Here is a 25,493-nt window from a genome sequence, read left to right on the forward strand (position 1 = left end):
TGCGCGTGACACGTCGTCTTACTGTGGTACACATTCATGCCAAGTTATTTGAAAATCCATCTATGAATGACAAAGATATGGACCGGACACGAATGCACTATCATGAAAAATTACCTTTAACGTCTAAGTGTGACCTTGACCTTTGAGCTACGGACCTGGGTCTTGCGCGCGACACGTTGTCTTACTGTGGTACACATTTATGCCAAGTTATTTGAAAATCCATCCATGGATGACAAAGATATGGACCGGACACGAATGCACTATCATGAAAAATTACTTTTAACGTCTAAGTGTGACCTTGACCTTTGAGCTACGGACCTGGGTCTTGCGCGCGACATGTCGTCTTACTGTGGTAAAAATTCATGCCAAGTTATTTGAAAATCCATCCATCGATGACAAAGATATGGCCCGGACACGAAAATTGCGGACAGACTGACAGACCGACAGACGGACAGACGGTTCAAAAACTATATGCCTCCCTTCGGGGGCATAAAAACAATTTTGAATTCTTTTTACAATCTGGATTGTCAGCTATTGATAAGAATGGTGTTTTCCATTGTACATTTCAAACATGTCAGAATTCCACGTGCTCTTTGATCCGTGTGAAACTTTCGGAACACATTTAAAAAACAAGTTTTGTAACACAATCGTGCAGTTTTGAGAAACATGGTACTGCCATCCCTGGGGACTTGTATTCTGATAAACGTATATCTGGCTATCAAATAACTAAGTAGACAATTCTTGTTTACGGATGATATAGTAATTTTGTATTATAAACTAACGACATGTAATTGATTTTCTAGATAATTCATAATTGCTAAGTATCAAATTCCGACATAAAATGTACCAACATCGATGATAGATTCAAAATTACTGATGATACTGTGATATTTAAGAATTTCATGTTGCCAACTTTGTGGTTCATTGGAATGTTATTTATTTCAATGGTATTGTTTTATATCAAAAGAAAAATACAAGTAAAAACAAAGAAAAATATCAAACAGGGAGTGCAACGCACCAAAAGCGCAGCCTCCTCAAAACGAACCCCCCAGCACGCAAATGCGTGCACTACACACACACTCAAAGCTTACACATAGGACAAAACGAACAACACACACACACACACACACACACACACACACACACATACTCAAAGCCAACACATAAGGACAAGACGAACAATAAGCATACACACACGCGCGCACACAAAGTCAACACAAAAGGACAAAACGAACAAACAAAGGAACACAGTGGGGCACCGCCTTGGAACGGTCAGTGGCAAAAACACCACTGGTGAGTTTAAACCGGTTTATGGTGCGCACCCAACATTGTTACTGAAAATGTGATTCAAACAGTAGAAAATATTCATAAGAATTCCGCACTAGTGTCATAACTAAAAGATCGATTTCTTGATGTCACTTTTCCGAGAATGCTTATAATGTTGGTCTGAAGCTTTCCATAGGCCACTGTTTATTCATTTGCCCAGGCAACTTTATATTCTGTTATCCGCATGACACTTGTTCCATTAAGACACTTACGGGTCTGGGTAGTCTTACAGAGATTAACGGAATCGATGATATATTGTATGAAAGCCTCCGCCATTCCTAGAAGTCATAATTTTAATTTGTTTACTATTTGGATAAACGCACATTAAAATGATTAAGTTTATAACGATTCTACGTTGGAAAAAAATCACAGATATTGATTACAGCTGTGCAATGAAAAATAAATAGTTATTTTCAGAGACGCAAAATCGTGTTCTAGGAGAAATAATGGAACACAGAAATATTAAGTGTCAATGTAATGACGTTAATTTACGCAGGGCACGATATTTCCCTAGTGTCTGTTAAATTAATTCATATCCTACAAAAATGGTTAAAAATGTGATTGTAATTCAAACTCAATTCCACGCACTGGAAATCCTGTTCCAATGGGGTATTTATCAGTGCAGGGGATTTTTGTCATAAAGCTTGATATTTTGTAGCATAAAATAATTCATTGAAAACATATTCTATACTTCATGGACCTGTATAAATCTAACGTGAATTCTGTAGGATTGAAAAAAATGATTGAATCCCCAAGAGCTTTCTTACAGGGATGACAGAAGTCTTTTAAGTGTGAGATTACACTGATTCTTAGACAGTTATGTCACTGTTTTTACCTGCATGACATAATATGTATTAACGACGGGGGATTCTTAATGACATTTCAAAGCTCTTCATGACATCGTAGACAAATGAAAAAAGATTCCGGAAAATACACTTAACAAAATTCCTAATTGGTCAGTTTATATTGTATTACTATTTTGTTAATAATGCATGTATTTACGGGAAATTTCACATACCGACATTTGAATAGGTACTGCAGCTAATTATTCATTTATTTTTGGCGACTCACGGCCAGCGTAACCGCATTAGGCGTTTTGATCGATATTGCATATTTTGCACGTGCAGGGCATGCGCACCAATATGCACTTGTTAGTGAACATTTTTGGCATTATTGACGAAAGTCCTACTAGAAAAAACACATATCATTGTGAAATTGACACAAGAGCAACGCGCCCGGGCTGTCGGAATTTTACAACAAAACTCAAAATCGGTCACTTCAGTGAATTGTCCTTGGGTTAAATTTTGCCAAAAGAGCGCGGATGGTAGATAACCAACGATTGAAGGTTCTTGTAAACGGAAATAAAGTTAAAAATGGAAATAACCATCAAAGTAACAGCTACAAACAAATTATATCAAATTTCCTTTGAAATTGCAAAAAAATAATTACTCACGTGTCGTAAATATGTCCCGACCAGCAACATTCCGACAGCTCGATCGCGTTGCTTTTGTGTCAGTTTCACCATAATATGTGTTTTTCTAGTAGGAATTTCGTCAGTAATGCCAAAAGTGTAAACGAACACGTGCATGTTGGTGCACATGCCCTGCACTTGCAAAATATGTAATGTTAGTCAAAACGCCTAATGCGGTTACTTTGGCTGTGAATCGCCATAAATAAATAAATAATTAGCTGCAGTACCTATTCAAATGTCGGTATGTGAAATTTCGTGTGAATACATGCATTATTAACAAAATAGTAATACAATATAAACTGACCAATTAGGAATTTTGTTGAGTGTACATTTTTAGGCAATGAATACCTAGCTAAATAAATTGTCGTTTGTGAAAACGTATTTGGTTAAGACAAGGAACAAAGATATGAGAAAGTTAGTGACGCAATGGTTCATAGGTTGGCCGCTAATATGGTCGTCATAATATTTGAAATGTTCCATTTATTTATAAAACATGTGAGAAGAGAAATAGGTATAAAGTTCTTTACCTTCCCTCAAATTTATTGAGATTGTAACCCGCGCAACATACCATGGGGTTTAAATTTCAAAATTTGCATTATATTTTTATTTTATCAGTAAACAAAATTCATTTGATAGCATTTGCTACAGAATGTAGCCATTTTGAGGAGAATATCTTTGTAAATATTATTTACTAAAAACGTCTTAGGCAGGAATTCCGTTACCATAAATTTCACATTTTATCACCGTTATCCTGAATTATGCATTAAATTCAAAACTAATCCAAAGACGAAATTTGCGACAGTATAAATCACAATCTGATTTTTAGGTTACATGTCACAAAGTGACAAGGTGAGCTTTTGTGATCGTGCAGCGTCCGTCGTCCGTCCGTCCGTCCGTGCGTCCGTCCGTAAACTTTTGCTTGTGACCACTCTAGAGGTCACATTTTTCATGGGATCTTTATGAAAGTTGTTCAGAATGTTCATCTTGATAATATCTAAGTCAAGTTTGAAACTGGGTCAACTGTATTCCGAAACTAGGTCAGTAGGTCTGAAAATAGAAAAAACCTTGTGACCGCTCTAGAGGCCATACTTTTTAATGGATCTTCATGAAAATTAGTCAGAATGTTCACCTTGATGACATCTAGGTCAAGTTTGAAACTGGATCACGTGCCCTCAATAACTAGGTCAGTAGGTCAAATAATGAAAAAAAATTGTGACCTCTCTAGAGGCTATATTTTTCATGGGATCTGTATGAAAGTTGGTTTGAATGTTCATCTCGATGATATCTAGGTCAGGTTTGAAACTGTGTCAACTGCGGTCAAAAACTAGGTCAGTAGTCTAAAAATAGAAAACCCTTCTGACCTCTCTAGAGGCCATATTTTTCAATGGATCTTCATGAAAATTGGTCTGAATGTTCATCTTGATGATATCTAGGTAAAGTTTGAAACTGGGTCATGTGCGGTCAAAAATTAGGTCAGTAGGTATAAAAATAGAAAAACCTTATGACCTCTCTAGAGGCCATATTTTTCATGAGATCTCCATGAGAATTAGTGAGAATGTTCACCTTGATGATATCTAGGTCGGGTTCAAACTGGGTCACATGCCTTCAAAAACTAGGTCATTAGGTCAAATAATAGAAAAACGTTGTGACCTCTGTAGAGGCCATATTTTTCAATGGATCTTCATGAAAATTGGTCAGAATTTTTATCTTGATGATATCTAGGTCAAGTTCAGAACTGGGTCACATGAGCTCAAAAGCTATGTCAAATAATAGAAAAAACGACGTCATACTCAGTTCAAAACTGGGTCATGTGGGGACAGGTGAGCGATTCTGGACCATCATGGTCCTCTTGTTATGTACTAGATGTTATTTACAAACCTCGTACAGTTCACAGGCATAACTATTTCGAACAGCTATTTATTACAATAATCATTGTTTTCATCGGAAGATGCTATGACCATTTGTTCTGAGTTATATTGCATGATTAGTATTCTGTTATAACTAGAATTTTCAATTTCCAATTTGATAATTCGATGACTGGACGTTTTATGAACCGGATGGCAATTAGATCTTCATCGACATACCCCTTTTCTGAGAGACGGTTTGATAGTTTTACCCTGTGCCCTCATTTGGTGTTTTATTGGTGCTCTGCCTGCTGCAAAGTCATTGAGTTAGCAAGTAAGTAAGTAGGTTAATAAGTAAGTAAAAAATTTATTTATAGAGGGTAATCCATTTAGCTAAGCTAATCTTCCATGGGACCTTCTTAGGACTAGAATGAACAGTATTATGATTATAGTAACAAATATTTAAAATAAATCAAAGAAATAATATATGCATAAAACAAAACAAAAAACAACATGAAATGTAGTTAGCATTAAAGTCCATTCATTCATTGATCCATGTTATACAGGTAAATGTAAGACCTGGCAATGCAGATGAGCTTTTGATTTCTATTGGCAAACAATTCTATACAATTGGCCCTGAATATAAAAGATTACCTTTAAATATTTCACAGTTTGTATTTGGCATATAAAACTTTAAGTTTGTATTAGAACGCAATGTTAAGGATATGTTATTTTTTGTGGCTTTTGCAGAAACATTTAATTTATATAAGAAGGATGTAAGCCAGTTGACACTTTATACATTAAACATGCCTTCTGGAAAAAAGACGCTTATCAAATCTTTAAATATTAAGTAATTTCAAAGCTTGATCAAAATCTTGAAACTCCTTACCTAAAATAGTGCGACAGCTTTTATATTTTTTTGTGTTAATTATAGACGTTTTTCCCCAAATAATAGCACACTAATCCAGGTGTGGTTGAATATATGCTTTTTAAAACGAAGTTCAATATGATACTGTTAAAAAAATCTTTGATTCTGTACAACAACAAAATATATGAATACAGATGCTACTTTTTTTGCAAACACGTTTAATGAGTATTCCGCTTAAGATTATCTTGAAAGTATATGCCAAGACGTATTTTTCCTGAACTTTGTCCAAGTAAAATATCTTAAATAGTATACACGTTTACGATTTGAATGCTCTAAATTATATATCTTTACATGACCGTATTTGTGTTTGGTTGCTTGGAAAATTTAAGTTACACTGTCTTGTAACAGATGAATGTAATCGTTTGACGTCATTAAAATAATTAAAAGTCCACGACGGTGATTTTGCCACGAACATTTCTAAGAAGATGCGGTGTTATGTTCCTTCTTCATGTGTGTTTTGTCTGTTTGTTGCCACTGTGTTTTTATTCATTTATTATTGTTTATATAAACACGTGATCACTTGATGTTTACGTGTATACATTTGCACATTTCCCTATATCCATGGGAGGAGTTGTATGGGTGGCTTCGATATTTTACAGGGGCTTTTTCTGTTTGACATTTGGATAAACAGATAAGCATGAATTCCTTTTAATAGTATTGCTACTTACAAAATACAAGAAGGGAAGTTTTCTATCTGTTATATACATTTTAAACTCGATAGTCAACAATGAGTTGATTCTGCTCTTTTCTCGCGGCGACACCACACACGTAAGTTTTAATATCCTCCAAGTTGCACCAGTGTTTGATATTGAGTAATGTGGACGGCACATGCTATATCTATATGTATAATATGAAATCGCATTTTAAGTTTTTTGAGGAGCAGACAAGAAACCTTTAACACTTGAAGATACAAAAAAGCGTTTAGGCCTGAGAAAGGAGTTTCTCTGACACGTATTTTGCATTCAATGTCTGATCATATTACGTTTTGTTTTGGAGCAAGTAATGATACGTTGTAGAATTACCTTTAATGAATTTTATCTCACTTTGAGATAAGTTTTAAATTTTGTTGAATGTTTATCAAATGCTTTGAAATATTCTGGGTCTTTTTACATTTGCATTGCAAGTTTTTTTGTTGTTATTTTTTTCATTATAGGATTTCCAATTTTACCTTTATGAATTTCTAATCACGTTTTTGTTTGTATGTGTGTGTGCGTGTGTGTGTGTGTGTGTGTGCAATTTCTAAATAACAGGTATTTTCTAAACCTTCACATTTTATTAGAATTGTACTATTTTATCTGTTACGTGTTTCTTTAATTCTGAGAATGTGCATCAATTTACTTATTATTAATATTAACTTTTTGAAACATTCGCTGGGCTGGACAGTAGCACAGGTTATGACAAAGCCACTAAATAAATATATAACTAGCCACAGCATGATTGATTAAAGTTTCAACATGCTATTTAATTGCTAATTATTTCTTTTATATGTGATTAGGATGTTCTATATATTTTATATTTAATATCAAATGATACAAATTTTAGAGAAAGATTCTTTTCTTATGTCTTTTCTGTAACTAAACTGTTATCGAATGCTGAAAGTTGCTTACTGGCAGATGTTCCAGTCTGACAATTATTCTAATTGAGTATTAATCATACAAAATTAAAGAAGTATAACAGGAACACTAATGGAAAGTTTGTGTTATTACGAAGTGTGAATGGAAGTGCCGTAATTCACGAAGTGCGTGATTTATATCATTGACGTAGATCGAGCAAAATGTAGAAACTGTTGCTGTGATTAAAACAACTGGTATATTGTATAATATGAAATGAGATTCTAGTATTTCGGAGGAATATTTGCTCATGATTTGAAAATGTCCATGTATAAAAGATGTAATGTTGTTTACCTGTGGACATCTGTTGAAATCTAGAAATTATGAGGAATTCTGCATGTGTCATATTTGTGTAATCGATTTCGTGATGTCTCTTCTCCATAAGCGCCTTTAGTCGTGAGTTTTCCCGATGTCACAATGTATTCATCGCACAGTTTAGTTTGTATTCTATCTGCAAGTTACATGTTAGAAATCATAATACTTTTAATAGTGTGAGAAGTGATTGACGGCAAGTAATCTAAGAATATGTCGTTTGACTTAGTGTGTATAGTTTATATCGCGCTGCTTCAGCATATTACAAGTCATAATTCGTATTATATATTTTGGAATTTGGATATAAACAATGTCTTGTATTGAAAGGATTATATTCAAACCTTAAAATATGTTTACTTGTTTTGGCTTTTGACTTTTGACAAAATGGAAGCAGTTTTAGACCGAATGGTAATTAGTTATCTTCAAAGATAAAACCTTTTCCTGCTGCAGTAACGAGAGATGAAGATGCACAGTACCAATGTCAGGATTTTAATTTACGCACTGCACGATATTTCCCTGGTGAAAGTGATTTTTGGTATTAATTCATATTTTTGATTAAGTTTTCCGGAAGTAAGAGTGATTATTGTGTAGCTTCAAGGAACTAATTTAAAACATAGTCATTACTCCTGGACATGAATTCTGCAACAGCTTAATAAATGATTTACTTCACACGCCGGAATATCGGAAGACTGCGAGGTCTTCATTTTTCAAAATTCTAATGATTTAATGTCACAAAACCTACATGTCACATTAGTAGGATAAAAGACAAGACTTTTCTTAGTCTACAATTTACGGGCATCGTAGGGATTTATATAAAATGCAAATGAAAGAGATGTGAAACATTTACTTGTGTTTTTCAATTAGGTTTATTTATAAGATAATATCGTGTATTACAATTTAAATAGTGCTGGTTGTTGCTTTCTGAAAATACAATTTTTTAGATGAAGTTCAATTTAACACATATTTTTGTAAGATTTACCTTAAATTTTATTTAAATCATAACATTTTAAACTGGCTCATTTCTTCTTGTTTTATGCGCGATGAAAACAGTATTCAGGAAACAATCTATGTTTTTTTCTACTTTCCGAACAGGAAAATTGATACTAAATATAGTATTTTGTTTCCCGTTTTGGAAGCAACATCACTTAGTTTATCTTTTCTTTATTTCGTTCAGAAGGCTCGTTGCATAAAAATATGCATGGTATCATTAAATAAAAAACACCATTGCCAACAGAAGATATTTTTTTCTAAATTTCTATCGTACAAAGTTTTGTTTTAATGTTTTAGAATTTCCAGTCATCAAAGTTTCCTCAGAATCGGTAAACTGAGATATATAGATTTTAATTTGCTTGTAAATATGTGGGAAGTCACTTATACTCCTCATATTACGAAAGGGCTGATATCAACAAAACTGAATAAAGTTCCTAGAAAATGGCAGGAAATCAATCTAGAAGAGAAAAAAAATGTACAAACTTTATCTTATCTGCCAGAGAAATCCAAAATTTGAATAACAATTCATTAGTACATTTTTAAAACAAAATGAACAGTGAAAATTTAGAAAACAATATCTTTGGTTCACAATGGTGTATATAATTATCATGTATAGTCCGGTCACTTCTGAAATGTCTTGATAATAATTATAAATGCAACTCTGTTCATACGAAATATAAAGAGTTTCATTCGGATATATAAAATGTTAATACCTGTACACATTAAGAAAAACATCGCAACAATATAATATAATATTTTGAATTTTGATTCCTAACTGAAACACGAATAACGCTAAATGCCGTTGCTTTAGTTATACATTTAATAAAATATGTATTATTAATCCGATATATTTTAATACTTCGTTTGTTGATTACATTTACATTTTGAAAGGTCATTTCGTAGAAATACATATTATCGCAGTTGTGTCTTGCTCAGACATCACCAGGGAAAAACAGAGAAGATAAATTTACTTGTCTCAACACTAACAAATAATGTTATACATTGCGTGACTGTATGATTTAGCATCGCATATAATAAGGACGTTTTTACAGATGGTTCACAGACAAGAATGTGGAATACGTTAAGTACAAAGGGTAATCACTTTTGAAACAGATAACATTCTGTTTTTAAACGTTCTGAGCACTGATTGTGTTACATAGGCATTTTGATTGAATATCAGTATGATTTCTTGTTTTTTTTATTATTTTTCTAAGTAAATCAAATTCATGCTATTGCATGTCACACGTAAATATCTTGCAATTAAAAAAGATGAACACTCTTGCATTTCTGCAGAATTATCTAATGCAAACTTAGTGAAGTTACGCTATTCTTTGAAACCTAATGCTCACAAACTTTACACTATTTTGCAACTAAGACTAGCACATTCTTAAAAGTATGATGATATAAATAAATTATCAGATGATAGTAACAACAGTTGAGCTGTGCCATGGGAAAACCAACATAGTGGCTTTGCGACCAGCATGAATCCTGACCAGACTGCGCTGATGGTTCGCTAACGGTTTCTGTAATTGCTATAGGCTTTGAAAGCGAACAGCATGGATCCTGACCAGACTGCGCGGATGCGCAGGCTGGTCTAGATCCATGCTGGTCGCAAAGCCACTATATGGCACGGCTCATGTTATATTTGTTATCAAATTGAATATGACGGTATTAAAACTGACAAACGTCAGACAAATACGACAAGGTAAGCGTCGATAAAAGCATTATTTCAAAACAACAAAAGTGGTAGAAACGACACTGAAGAGATAAACCAGAGTTAATCATTAACATGCACAAGGGCTGTGTTTAAAACAGTTGTTGAACATTACATTTAATTCAGCAAATTTACACCTTGTGGGATCTCCTAATTGATGTAAATTGTGTTTTTATGTCTTAATGATACATACACATTACTAAACATAAAAGATATTAGTATGTCTTTGGTACAGACATTGGTACTAATCAGTTAACAATCAAACATTAAAAGGTTACTATGGCAAGAAATTGACAGACATTTGAATATTTAAGAAGGTAGACAGAACTTCAGATCTGCGAATATAAAATGAGTTTGTAAGACCTGAAAATTACCACAAGTGCAAGTTAAAATATCATACATGATGGGCCGATTACGAGAAACGGCTTCATTTCATCGTCGGCTGAAAAACTCTGAATTCTTTTCGAAACGAATCAAACTTCAGGAGAAAAAGTTGCATGTTAATCTACCAGTTAGAAAAATAAAGGATCCGTGTTTGGTTGAGATAAGGAATAAACATACAAAAGAGCTAGTTGACATAGAGGTAGGTGATTTTTGTTGTTATCGTTTTTCCCTTTTGAGATTGAGACAATTGCTTAATTTAATCCGATTAGCCCAATTCTTACGTACTTAAGAAGGTTTACAATGTCTAGTCAACAGTACACTGAAATGTTTTAAAAGTGCATTTGGCATAATTCTGAATAAATCCAGTCAAAAGCATTGATTAAATTTGGTTTGTATTTCAGGATATATCACTAACAGGCATTTTTATCTAATGTGAAAAATGTCATAAGGACGAAATGCATATATGCGTAGGTATACACATAAGAAGATACCTAAGACGAAGATCAAAGTCACAAAAATGCCTCAAAATTAATTAATGCTCTCGCATTTATCTCAAATGCGGAGCAGAACAGAAGATTGTCTTTGTCAAGATGAATTTTCTTGTATGTTCTTCTTCCTATAAAGATGTTTAACTGTCGATGCAGCATGCATTCTTGCATATGAACTTTGCAGTTTAGGTTTTCATCAAAGAGCCCTTCCTATTCAGCCTATTGAGAATTAGGCTAGAGTTACCAGTTCTATAAAACACTTTACAAGGCAAACAAACTTGTATCCTTTCAGACACATAAAATGTATATAGAATCATCCATTTTGAATGAAGCAATGGCGTTGTTTATTTCAAAGCACTCCGGTGCTTTGATTTTGAGAAAATGTTGCAATTCAATGAAATCTGTATCTGCTGAGTGAGAAGTGTACTTTTTCAATCCAGCATCAATTTTACCTTACATATCGTAGATCGGAAAACATGATTTTACAGTTTCACCCACGAATTATTGTAAAATTAAACTACACAGATTTTACCTGTTATAGTAATAGACATAAATTTGTCATTTTTAAAATATTCCCAACATATTTTGACAGAAACATATATATAGTAAGTTGTCAAAGAGTTACAGTTTGTTTAATTTTTGAAGCTGATTTGTAGTTAAATGGGTTCAGTTAGATAATTTTTTCATGTAAACGGAGGCGCAGCGTTATTCAAAATATTTTGTAAGACTACAAGAGGGAACAAATCGGTTTCTTTACTCTCACTGTAGATATTACTGATATGATATAACATAACGACACATATTGTTTACTTGCAGGAAGTTATTATAACTATACATCACTTTTCTGACATTTATCCATTAGACATGAAGCAGCTTGCCTCTGAATATTTTTGTATAGCGCATTATGTTGTCTTATATACATTTTATGTATAAAATAAATGTAGCTTATGGATGAAAGTATGTCAAAATGTTTTTGCTAATGGAGAGTTAATGCCGATATTCTCAGATTATCTTGTTCACAAATAGTGCTTTTCCAGTATGAAAAAGCATTGCGTTTAAAACACCGGCTTGCACTACATTTTATATCTGACACAAAAGCAGACATGAGCTGTTTGACAAAACAAATTCAGCGTGTTTCGCTTATCCAAGATTTCTATCATGTTATTTCCAAATATTGCTATTATAATACCAGTACGATTAATTATTGTAAATAAAGAAGACAGCTTGCAGTACATTATATAGAACAATGTCAGATATTAACAATGTATAGCTTATGTACTTCAGTGTGGACCATGACGTTCGCATGGAACATTGTGTTTGTTTAGTGAAATCATAAATGATTTCAAGTTATTCTTGGCCACTTCTCGTATATTTAAATAACGTTCTTTTTCACAAAAAAAAATCTTATTCGTAAATAAGAAAGTGTTCAAGAGAATTTACAATCAAAGTTACTTAAGGACTAAATTTCTCATTTCTTTAGTGGTTTTACTAGAAAATAGATAAGGTAGGCGAATACGAAAGCGCTAAACAGAAATTTAATCAGGTTGTTACAAATTTGGTGTTTCCTGCTCTAATAAAATGATTTACTTACTAAGAGATAAAACTGTAGCTACTTAAGTACATGAACATTTCTAAGAGGTCTGTATTTTAGATGTGTAGAGTTGCACATTTAATGTATATTTGTAGTTATTTAGGAACTTACAAACGAAAATGAAAGCAGAAATGTCATTGACCTGTCTAACAAATGTTGTTTTAAATTATGTAGACAACCAGATGACCTGTAACTTTTCATGTCACAACAGCAAAAACAATTCCAGACATAAAAAAATTATCATCTGGCAGCAAGCAGACGATTACAGTTTTTGTTTGTGGTTATATATACCTCCGGGAGAAAACGTAGCATATGTGGGCACAAAAAATACTTGTTTCATATAACATTACTGTAATACAGAACCATAAATGTTCTATTATTACGAAGCTTGCAAATCACAGTTTTGACTGAAACTTCGTAAGCAAATTCCTGTATCTGAACGGGATAGAAATAATGTCTCCTGCTGCTTAAAAACCCATTCTTACTTTTACTAACAATTAGTGAAAAAGACGTGGAACCGAGAATGGTAAGGTGTTCCCGTTGATGAAAAAAACATTTTAATGTAGATTAGATTTTCCATATCCTGCAAGAGATGAGACACACCTGAAACCTTACTTAAATGTCATATTGAAAAGGTAGGTATGAAAGTCATGGCCCAAACTGAGCTGTTCCTTTAAATGGATATACATTTATATAGTAACAGTTTATATAATACATATGGATAAGATATACATGACATGGACTTAAAATTCTTTGGTATTGATAAATGTACAGATTGTTACTTAAGATACTCATAACTCCTGAGGATATATGTTAAAGGGTTGAAGTATGCGCAATCCAAAACGATACTTTACACGATTTTTATTCATACTTATGATGAACCAAAAGTATTTACATTTTGGTTTTTAAACTGAATACACTTACTGAAGCTAGAAGAAGCTGTTTAAGTTTAAAATTCATACACAGATAGATATAAATATCACGTATTCACATTGTGTCATTGTGAAGATATTTGTGCTAGTTTTCAGTTACATGTAAATATTAAATTGGTTGAAATAATTCCACTGTTTAGTGGTATTCCCAAGACAATGTCTGAAACAACAAGTCTAAAACACGGCACGTCCTGTCATAATTATTTATGTCTATGTTGAATGAGCTCAATTGGCTTCTCGTAAGATACTGATTACAGAACAAAGTTCTGCCCCATCAATCAATGCTCTACATGATCATTTCTAAATCTTTATCAGGCTGATTAGGAGCAAGCAGCCTTAGATCAAAAGACACTGTTGCAACATCTAAGATAATCTAAGATTTGCGCACAAACTGTCTGGACCACGGAACTCTCTCCCAGTCAACATTAGAAACACTGATACATTGAATTTATTTTGAAATTTTTCTCGAAACTCATTTCATTTAGACAATGTTTGAACCGTCTGCTTAATCCAGACTTTCAATATTTTGTATCTAAATCCGTTTCGATATTGATTCCTCTCACAAAGGTAATAAGTAGTGGGATAGGTTATGATAGCACACACCGAATAAATATGTAATCAGCAACAATGTGAGTTTAATTTAATTTGCCAGTCACTGCATGTAATTGGTTACAGGGGATATTCAGCTTCGTTGAATGTTAATATCAAATGTTAAAACAATTGGTGAAAGATGCTTATGGTATATCTTTTATGTAACATGTTTTTATCCAAAGCTCTAACTTGCTTACTGGCAGATGTTCGACTCTGATAAGCAATTAATATTACACAAAATTAAAACAGTAACGGAAAGTTAATTATTACGAAGTGTAAATGAACCGTTCATTAAAACAAAACGTGAAAGGAAACGACTAATATATCTTCTGAAAGGAGATATTTTGGGGAAATATTTGCACATGTTGTGTAAATGTCCATGTATTCAAGATGTAATGTTGTCTACCTGTTGGCATCTGTTGAAAACTAGAAAGTATTTAGATCGGCAACACTGTCATAATTGTGTAATCGATTTCTTGATGTCTCTTCTCCATAAGCGCCTTTAGTCGTGAGTTTTTCCGATGTCACTATGTATTCATCGCACAGTTTCGTTTTTATTCTTTTATCTGCACGTTACATGTTAGGTATCATCATATTTCACATAGTGTGAGAAGTGATGGACGGCAAATTATTTAAGAATAATTATGTTGTTTGACTTCGTGCGTATAGCTTTAATCGTGTTGCTTCATTGTATATAAATCATAATTCGTATCATATATTTTGGATATAAACAATGCCATGTATATGAATAATTATATTCAAATCTGAAAACATGTTTACATGTTCCGGCTTTTGACTTTTGGCAAAGTGGAAAAGAGATTGTTTACAGTTTTAGACCGAAAGGTAACTAGTTATCTTCAAAGATAAAAGCAGTAACGAGAGATGGGGATACACATTGCCAATGTCAGGATTTTAATTTACGCAGTGCACGATATTTCCCTGGTGAATGTGATTTTCAGTATTAATTCATATTTTTGATTACGTTTTCCAGGTAAAAAGAGAGATTATTGTGTAGCTCCAAGGAACTAATTCAAAACACAGTATTAATCCTGGACATGGGTTCTCCAAATTAAGTAAAAAAAAAAATGGTTTACCTCACACGTCGGAATATCGGAAGAATGAATTTTAATTCTAATTTTAATACTTTAATGTAATAAAATGTACATATCACATTTGTATGATAAAAGAATCTTCAATTTACGGTCATCATAGAGATTTATACAAAATGCAAATGGAAGTGATTTACCCGTGCTTTTCAAATCAATAATTTGTATGAGGTATTAAGATAATTTCCTGTTTTAAACAGTGCAGTAAGGAGGAAATTGGTTATTGCATTCCAAAATATGCTTCGACGCTTTGAAGTCCGTCTGTCCGTCCACAAGTCTGGATCCTGCAATTACTCAAAAAGTATTCAAGCTAGGTTCATGAAACTTATGTGAGCGCAATATGTAGATTATGCATGTTTATGACTTATGCTTGTAGGTCAAGGTCACACTGTTTAAGGTCAAGTAAAAAGTTGTTTCTGCCCCATTACTTTTTAATTGTATTGAGGGTTTTTTCTTTATTACTACACAGAAATGTTCACCATGCTTAGACTATGTATCACGCACATGACCCGTTGTTTCCGCTCGATAACTTTTATGTGCATTGATTGATTATCTTAGTACTGCACACAAATGTTCCCCATGATGAGACAGTGTGTCACGTACATGATCTATACTTGCAGGTCAAGGTTCCTATTGAAATTTGAGTAAATATTATTCCTAAATGCCTTGAAGAATTTTTAGCCCAAACTCTGTTGCCAGCAACCACAAGGGTGGAACACTGACAAAGGTTTATACCGGTTGGGGACTTCTGTATTGCCACTACAATACTAGGTCACTTGTTTTGTAAGATATACCTTAAATTTCATTCAGTACGGGAAATCATATAATTTTATTTCGATATTATACAATGTTCTGGCTCATTTCTTGTCCTAAGTGGGAACCTTCCCGTTCGGGAAACAATCTGTGGGATTTTCCTAACTTCGCAAATAAGAAACTTGATTCTAATAATATTGATTTGTTTCCCGTTCGGGAAGCAAATTTACTATATTTTCTTTGTTGTTTTTCAGAAGACTCGGTGCATGAAACTATAAATGGTATTATTAAATTGTGAATCCAAGATGGTTTTTAAATATCTATTGTTCAAATATTTTTTCAATGTTTTAGAATTTTTAATATTACAGTTTCCTGAAAATTCAACTTCTTAATAGGTAAACTGAGATATAAGTTTACATTTCATTGCATTTAGATTGATGGAATAGTCAGTTAACTGTAGTGATCTCATATTACGTAAATGCTGATACAAAACAAAACTGAACAATGTTCCTAGAAGGAACATAGGTAGGAGAGCAACCCAGAAGAGGAAACATGTGCGATGTTTACAGAAATCCAAACTTTGAATAAAAAAATGTTGTTACATTTAAAAAACGAATGAATGGTAGAAATTTAGAAATTAAAGGCATAATGTATAGTCTTTTGCATCAAGCCTTTTGAAATAAACAAGTAAAAGATAGTGATTTTGCTTCTCGAACGGGAAGCAATGTACTATATCTAGTATGAAAAAAAGTAGGACAAATCCATAGATTGTTTCCCGAACGGGAAGTTTCCCTTATGTTAAACATTTTTGTGTTAGTTATACGTTTTCTTAATCCGATATATTGTAATAATTCGTATGTTGCTTACATTTACATTTTAAAATATCATTCTGTAAAAACAAACATAATGAATATGCTATTATGACTATCACAGTAGCGTCTTGCCCAGGCGTCACCAGGGGTATTGAGAGAAGACAAATTTCTTGTCTCTAAACAAGCAAATAGATTTTATACTTTGCGTGACTGTATAATTTTGCATCGCATATGTAAGGACGTAATTACGGATGGTTGAAAGACAAGGAAGTGGAATACGTTTTGTACACAAAATAATCACATGATTTGAAACAACAGATACCGTTCTGTTTGTAAACGAACTTAGCATTGGTAGTGTTTATATAGACATCTTAATTAAATATCATTATTATTTTCTGTGTATGTATATGTACTTTTATTTGAAATCAAATGTTCATTCTAGTGCAACGAGTCGCATCTTTAGCGATATTTTGGCAATCAAAACATAGTTGAAACCCTCTTGGCATTTCTAACTTATCATTCATACATCTAAATGCACAGTCAAGTATTTAATAAGTACTGTGCTGTTTCACTAAACAGTAACATATTTTCTTTAACAATAGTTCTGCTTGATATATGAGATTATCAGAAGATAATAATGTTCAGCATGTTATGCTTGTTATCACATGGAATATGACGATAATAAAACTATTAATGTCAGACAAATACGGTAAGGCGAACATCGATTAACTCATATCTTCAACGTTCAACGTGATAGAAACGACACTGCAGGGATAAACTAGAGTTAATCATTTTGCACAAGAGTTGTGTTAAAAACACAGTTGTTAAACATAATCATTACATAGAAATAAGCAAATTTACAGCTTAAGGAATATTCTTATTGAACTGTGTTTTTATGTCTAAAATATACATATGGCATAACAGTGTTTGACATAAAAACATTAATGCGCCTTTGGCACTTACAACAATACAAATCAGTCAACAGTTACTGACAGATATGTGAATATATAAAAAAAGGTCGATAAAGGATAATATGAGCTTCAGATGAAAATTTACCACAAGTGCAAATTAAAGGATTAAACATGATGGGCCGATTACGAGAAACGGCTTCATTTCACCGCCGGCTGAAAAACTCGGAATTCTTTTCAAAACGAATCAAATTTCAGGAGAAAAAAATCCATGTTGATATACCAGTTAGAAAAATAAAGGATCCGTGTTTGGTTGAAATAAGGAATAAACATACAAAAGAATTAGTCGACATAGAGGTAGGTGATTTTGTTATCGTTTTTAAGCAACAATAATTAGCGTTTTGAAATCTGGGACATGTGTTTTATTTAAAATAGACTCTCTTTATTATACATATATACTGTCTTCAGAAGGTAACAATGTCTAATCTCAGTACTTTGAAACGCTTTAAAATGTACACCTAGCATGCTTATGAATTAATCCGATCTTAATTAAAGATCAAATAAAATTTGTGTTTCAGGATCTACGCTGTAAAAAATGGGAACGTGTAACACGTTTTGCCGGTGTTCGAAAACAAAACATCTCCGTTTTTAATCTAAACACATCTGTTCTACTCAAAACACTATGTGTTTTACATATGTTTAGTCGCTGAACGTAAAACGGTAGTGTTTTAATTGAAAACGGTTCGTTTTCTTTTCATAAATCATTGGTGTTATTGAAATGTCGTAGTATGATAGGCAGCAGATTGAAACTGTCATAAACGAAACAAAACACCAAAACAATCAGAAAAAAAAAAACAAATTTTCAAGCTGATTTTCGAGGAAGTGCAAAACACTTAAACGCCAACTGTTTTACTGGTGTGAGTGTAGTGTGCAAAACGAGTACACCAAATAATCTCTAAAATGTTTTGACGTCATAGAACGTTTAGTTACAAGAAAGTGGTGAATAATGCTATAAACTATTTTTCTTATATGAAATATTTCATAAATATAATATAAAGTTTAAGTATCTATGCGATAATTTACTGTAGGTAAGCGGTTGATTTTGATTCAGAGATTCACATTTTTGGCGGTTCATGTACGACGAGTGCAGTGCTCAGGCTATTTTTATATTTTGGAAAATCTCATCTCAAGTATAGTTTCTACTATAATGTGCTTCATATTTAACGGTATATCTATTGCTGTGTCGTGTTCGGAGACAATATAGATCTAACTGTTCAGGGTTAGTCGTCAATACGTTTAAATAATTTGTTTTAAAGTTTAGCTACCTCACCCACCCTCTTTATGGTATAGTAAGGTATCGCCTACACCGATTTGTGGAATCTGAATGAAAACGTTCCATGTTTTGAATTAAAACACATGAGGTGTTTTCGGAAGGTGTTTGGTGTTTTAAAAGTGCCACAAAGAAGTGTTTTGAAATAAAACGTGTTACGTGTTTTGAAATAAAACGTGTGACGCGTTTTATTGGTGTTTAATAGGGTAACACTAGCGTTTTCCAATGAAAACACTAGTGTTTTACACCAAAACACGTAACATGTTTAAGCTGGTAACATGTTTTAAAAGTGTTTTGAAATAAAACGTGTGACGCGTTTTATTGGTGTTTAATAGGGTAACACTAGCGTTTCCTATGGAAACACCTGTGTTTTACACCAAAACACGTAACATGTTTAAGCTGGTAACATGTTTTAAAAGTGTAACAGAAATGTGTTTTAAAAAGTGTTTAATTTCAAAACACCAGTTTTTACAGTGTAGCGCTAAAAGGCATTTGTACTTGTATAAAATGTCATTAAGAAGAAACGCATAATTGCGCAGATGTATCCGTCTGAAGATAAAAGTCACAAAATTACCCGTTTGTTTCAAAATACTCGCTTGTACCTGATACACTGGGCATATTGTCGGAACGAATTTTCTAATGTCGTCTTAATCATATAAAATGTTTCAAGGCTTTCTGCGTTATTATGACTTGCATTTTAGGTTTTCATCAAAGAGCCTTTCTCAAGTCTGTTTTGCTATCCGCTTTAAGAATTATGCTAGAATTACTGGTATCATAAAACAGCTTACAAGACAATTCAGAATGTATTATTTCAGGTATATGAAATATATACAGAGCCAGCCATTTTGAATGGAGTTATTCGAAGTTATAACCTTTAGCCTGCTGGCGGCAAGTGATTCTAACTTTGCGACCAGTGCAGACCAAGATCAGCCTGCACATCCGTGCAGTCTGATCATGGTCTGCACTTTTCGCCATTCAGTCAGTATCTTTTTGTAAGCACCCCTTTTAACAGTCAAAGGCACTGTCCAAATTGAAAGATGGACACGTTCATTATAGAAATGTAGCAGGGTAAGGGTTAAATGATGTTGTAAAATCACTCTTGGTGATTTGATTGTGAAAAATATGGTAATTTATGAAGTCTGTAAATGTACCTGTCGAATGAGAAGCGTAATTTCCAGTTCAGCAGCTGTAATAAAAGGTGTGGTCATCAATTTTACCTCACATATCGCAGACTTTAAAACATTATTTTACAGTTTCCACCATGAATTATTGCAAAATTGCAAAATTACATTTAACAGTTTTGCCTAATAGATCTAAAATTATCATGTTGTAAACAATCTTATTTGCCATTTTCTTAAAAGCTATTGATAATAGTTTCATGTAAACGGAGGCGCAGCTTGATTTAAATTATATTGTCAGACTCTAAGAAAGAACACCTGGGTTTCTTTACTTTCTTTAAATGTTCAGATATTACTAATATTACACGACGACTGTGATTGTGTACATGCAGGAAAGTTATTATAACTATATATCATTTTTCTGACATTTACCCATTAGACATGAAGCAACTGATCACTGAATAATTCTCGTATGGCGCATTATGTTTTCTATATATATTCTTTGTATAGAATAAAAGTAGCTGATAGACAAAAGTATATCAGAGTGCTCTTGCTAATGGAGAGTTAGTGTCGGTTTTCCCAGATGTATGTTGTTTTACAAACAGTGTTGTTGTTTTTTTTTTGCCCCCAAAGGGAGGCATATAGTTTTTGAACCGTCTGTCCGTCTGTCGGTCTGTCGGTCTGTCAGTCTGTCCGCAATTTTCGTGTCCGGTCCATATCTTTGTCATCGATGGATGGATTTTCAAATAACTTGGCATGAATGTGTACCACAGTAAGACGACGTGTCGCGCGCAAGACCCAGGTCCGTAGCTCAAAGGTCAAGGTCACACTTAGACATTAAAGGATAGTGCGTTGATGGGCGTGTCCGGTCCATATCTTTGTCATCGATGGATGGATTTTCAAATAACTTGGCATGAATGTGTACCACAGTAAGACAACGTGTCGCGCGCAAGACCCAGGTCCGTAGCTCAAAGGTCAAGGTCACACTTAGACATTAAAGGATAGTGCATTGATGGGCGTGTCCGGTCCATATCTTTGTCATCGATGGATGGATTTTCAAATAACTTGGCATGAATGTGTACCACAGTAAGACGACGTGTCGCGCGCAAGACCCAGGTCCGTAGCTCAAAGGTCAAGATCACACTTAGACATTAAAGGATAGTACATTGATGGGCGTGTCCGGTCCATATCTTTGTCATCGGTGGATGGATTTTCAAATTACTTGGCATGAATGTGTACCACAGTAAGACGACGTGTCGTGCGCAAGACCCAGGTCCGTAGCTCAAAGGTCAAGGTCACACTTAGACGTTAAATGTCATTTTTCATGATAGTGCATTGATGGGCGTGTCCGGTCCATATCTTTGTCATTCATGCATGGATTTTAAAATAACTACGCATGAATGTGTGACACAGTAAGTCGACATGTCGCGCGCAAGACCCAGCTCCGTAGGTCAAAGGTCCTAAACTCTAACATCGGCCATAACTATTCATTCAAAGTGCCATCGGGGGCATGTGTCATCCTATGGAGACAGCTCTTGTTTTTTGTTTGGTTTTCTCATGGCACGGCTCATATGAAAAACACAAAAATGCCATTGTACAGAAATAATACATAAGAATATACTCCTGTTACCAGTGCTTATCCTGTAGATAGAATATCAGAAGAAAGACATTTTATCAACCAGGTGAAAAAACCAGGAGGGCATGCAGTGATACGATTCAATATGGAAACATAACTTGAACATTTGAAGTCTATGGACAACCACAAAACATACAATTACATAGTTTTGCCTTTTTTGCCCAGTAAATTATCACAACAATGCCAGTCCGTAGTAATTAGATTTCCTGACCGAAAATAAAACAATTATACATTACATGTTTTTGACTGGAGATACGTGTAAGAGTTGTTGTTTTTAAGTGCAGTGATGTTTTATTTTTCGAAATAAGGAATGTTTAGAATATCTAATATCTTACCTATTCAAACTATGATGATGTTAAGTTTTGTTTTACACACTGTGTTAAAAACATCCTGAATTGTAGGCATTTAAATACATGAACATTTCTTACTAAAGTCCGGTATGTACTTAGATTTTCAACAAGAGATGTTAATAGGTTATGGAGCGAAGTTATCGTCAAAAGGATGTCCAATTTACTTTATTTATATTCAATGTAAATTTTTGTAGAAGAACTTTCAAACGAAACCACAAACGTGGCATTGGCCTGTCTCAAAGACGTTGTTTGGCATTATGTAGATCCTCAGATGACTTGTACCTTGTCATGTCAGAACAACAAAAACAATTGCAGACATAAGAAATGAAATATTATCTGGCATCCAGTAGACAATTACAGTTTTTGTATTTTTTTGAGAGAACTGTTTCTACCATGGGCGAAAATGTAGCACATGTGGTCTGTACAAAACACTTGTTTTCGTGTTATATTACAGTAATAAACAACCGTAAGTTTTCGTGTTATATTATAGCGGTACAAAAAGTATTGACAGAAACAGCAAATTCCTGTAGCTGAACTGGGTATAAATAATGCTTCCTGCTGCTTATAAACTTCTTCTTACTCACCAATTAGTGCATAAAATACAGAACCAAAATGGCAGAGATGCTGTGAAGAAGCACCATAATTTACATTTGACTGTGTGTAGGTATTCTGCAAGAGGATGGAAGAGACACCCCCGGGAACCTTCTTTAAGTGTCATATTAAAAAGTACGAATTTGTCTGGCACCAACACCACGACGTTGTAGATCAACATGTGTTGTTACGTTCGACACCTCCAAAATGTTAGTAATTTTAGGGGGAGGATATTGCTAAACAAAGACGACGCACCAATTTCAGAAGCTACCCTGGTTTGTGTAATACACATGTACACGGACTATTATTTAAATGTTTTCAATTTTAGCTCGAAAAGCTTAGGCTTGAGCTCGTTACATCCTTTTTTTTCATAGTCAGACTTTTTTACTTCTTGAACACTGCGTCCGCTCCTACAGTATTCAGTCTGTAACTGACTAAGGAAATCTCCGTATAATTGCTAAAAGCGAACACTTTTATTTGCGATCTCTCTGATCATAGAATTATTATAGTTGTACTTGTGTTTGTCTTAAGTGCATCTTTTATGCAGCTTTGCTGATTCCAGACCCATTAACTAGTCACTTTCCTGGAAACGATGTCATAAGTTGTAGTTGTAAAGTGCTTGATGTATTACTTACACAAAGATGTATTGCATTTGAATATGGACAACATGCACTTACAGGCATGACTTTACGGCGTCTTGTACAATTAAAATAATCTCACAACATTAAAATCCTTAGTTTTATCACTTACCTGAAAATATATTTGCAGGCTTTATAAAACACCAGTTCAAATGCAAACGTTTGTAAAACATTCAACAACATGACAGAATAGGTGACATGTATAAGTACACAGGTACAGGAAATATAATGAAGATATTCTAAACTGACTTTGTTTTCACATTAATTCTTTGATGTACTATGATACTATTAACGGGAATTAACCAAAAACAGAATATAACCCTTATTTACCGCTCAGAAAATAAACTGTGTAGACAGTTAGGATCGATGAATAGAATTGACATATTTTTTAAACGGTTGGTACTTGATAGAATATATTAATATTAACTAATCGTTTATCCATCTCTTGTGCGATATCAATTTTATAATATAATAAAAAGAAATGGTTAATATTTTATACTGAAGATGCTAACAAAACACCCGAAATCAGGTGTAGCGAGTCATTTCGAGTCAAAACTAATAATACCGTAAAATGACTTTAATTTATTAGTCAATGACTTTTTGGAAAAAAATGGTTTGTCTAGCAAAATATGTAAAATCTGAGTACTTCATCAGTTGTTCTGGTGTGCTGGTAGTGAATATGGTTTTAAACATCGTTTTTAAACATGTACTAGAATTATTCATGCACACTTCTTCAACAGAAAACAGATGTAGGAGACGCTTACTTTGTAATCCATTGTATTTATTTTAAGTTATATTTTGTTTACCCTTAATCCGACTTTGTTTAAAGTTCCTAAAAGTTAATTATGTTTTACTGTTTCAGAATAACAATGTCTGTTATGTTGCTTAAATGTTTGACAATTTCTCAAATTCTATTTTGCTCAGACCATATGTTGTAAATACTGTTATGCAGTCTGTGGGCAAATATTGAACATCATTACGTTCGCTTCGCTACATTTGCGTTTGGCTTTGATATTGGAAAAAAAATGTTTACCAATGTGCAAGTTTATTTTAATCTTTATCTTTCAATGTTCTGTAAAATGTATTGCTCAAATCCATTACGTTATTAGGTAATATCTCAGAACATTATTACCAAGATATTTATATCCAGCAGATATACGTGAAATTATGTCGATAGGATTGGAATATTAACCTATACTTCTGTAATGATTAAGTCATTGATCAAATCTGCTAGGGAAATATTTACAGACCTGTCAGTGGCGACGTAATAGATGGAAGTTGACAAAATCTGAGTAACCTCCCACATAATGTTAACTTATACTATTACCCTGATTAGGTCGTCTATCTAATACACTACATAAATATTTGTTGTTCTGTCAGTAGAGATATAGACTGATAGAAGATAACGGAATCTAAGCAACTTCCCACGTAATCTTTGACATCACTGAGATCTCCAAAATTTACTAGATTAAATTAGATAAACGCATGCAAAACATTTAACATACATTGATGAGATCACTCCAAGTTTTGTAAATTAATATTAATTTTGCAATAGAAAGAGAGAACATAAAATCAATTGTTTGTTTGAAATCTTCAGTAATCAGAGTGTTTCTATTAATTTCAAACATACGATAGTTGTAGACCAGACCAATGGAAGTGAATAAAAAAACTTGAAAATTATTTTTCTCAAGACTTTTTTGTTGGAATTTATTTCTTAAAGTCAAAATGTAAAAAAAAAGGAAAAGGGAATGAATAGGTCCACTTCAGGGAAAGACGTAATGGTGGGTTTTCTCCTACCCAGTCAGATTCATACAAATCATTGTTACTCAAGATACGCCAAATAAATATCATTATCTCAGCAAACAATATAATTAGTAGACATGTACGAGTATAAAGTAATATCCTCACATTTGTTAATGTAGAAGTAAAAACACATACAATGAAAATGAGACTCAAACTTTCAGGTGCTGAATTTTCTTCTTTTTTTCTGCCGTTATTTACTTTGTACACATTACTTGTATGGAACTCTGCATAAACCTGACAATTTCAATATATGAGTATGTTACAAAT

At 33.4% G+C, this 25,493-nt stretch overlaps 1 protein-coding gene across 3 annotated transcripts in view; it reads left to right on the plus strand.

The window, feature by feature from the left end:
* Positions 1-25,493, plus strand: part of LOC123537972 (dipeptidyl peptidase 4-like) — a 242,045-nt gene that overhangs the window by 41,976 nt on the left and 174,576 nt on the right. Inside the window, exon 1 of one of the 3 annotated variants that reach the window (XM_053529933.1) lies at positions 17,615-18,117. The exons of the other annotated variants lie outside the window; for them this stretch is intronic. Coding sequence (XP_053385908.1) covers positions 17,935-18,117 — 183 coding nt within the window. The 5' untranslated portion in view covers positions 17,615-17,934. Of the gene's footprint in view, positions 1-17,614; positions 18,118-25,493 lie in introns of those variants that run through there. 3 annotated transcript variants of the gene reach the window in all.

Source organism: Mercenaria mercenaria, chromosome 18 (assembly GCF_021730395.1).
Source record: "Mercenaria mercenaria strain notata chromosome 18, MADL_Memer_1, whole genome shotgun sequence".
In the NCBI taxonomy this organism is placed as follows: domain Eukaryota; kingdom Metazoa; phylum Mollusca; class Bivalvia; order Venerida; family Veneridae; genus Mercenaria; species Mercenaria mercenaria.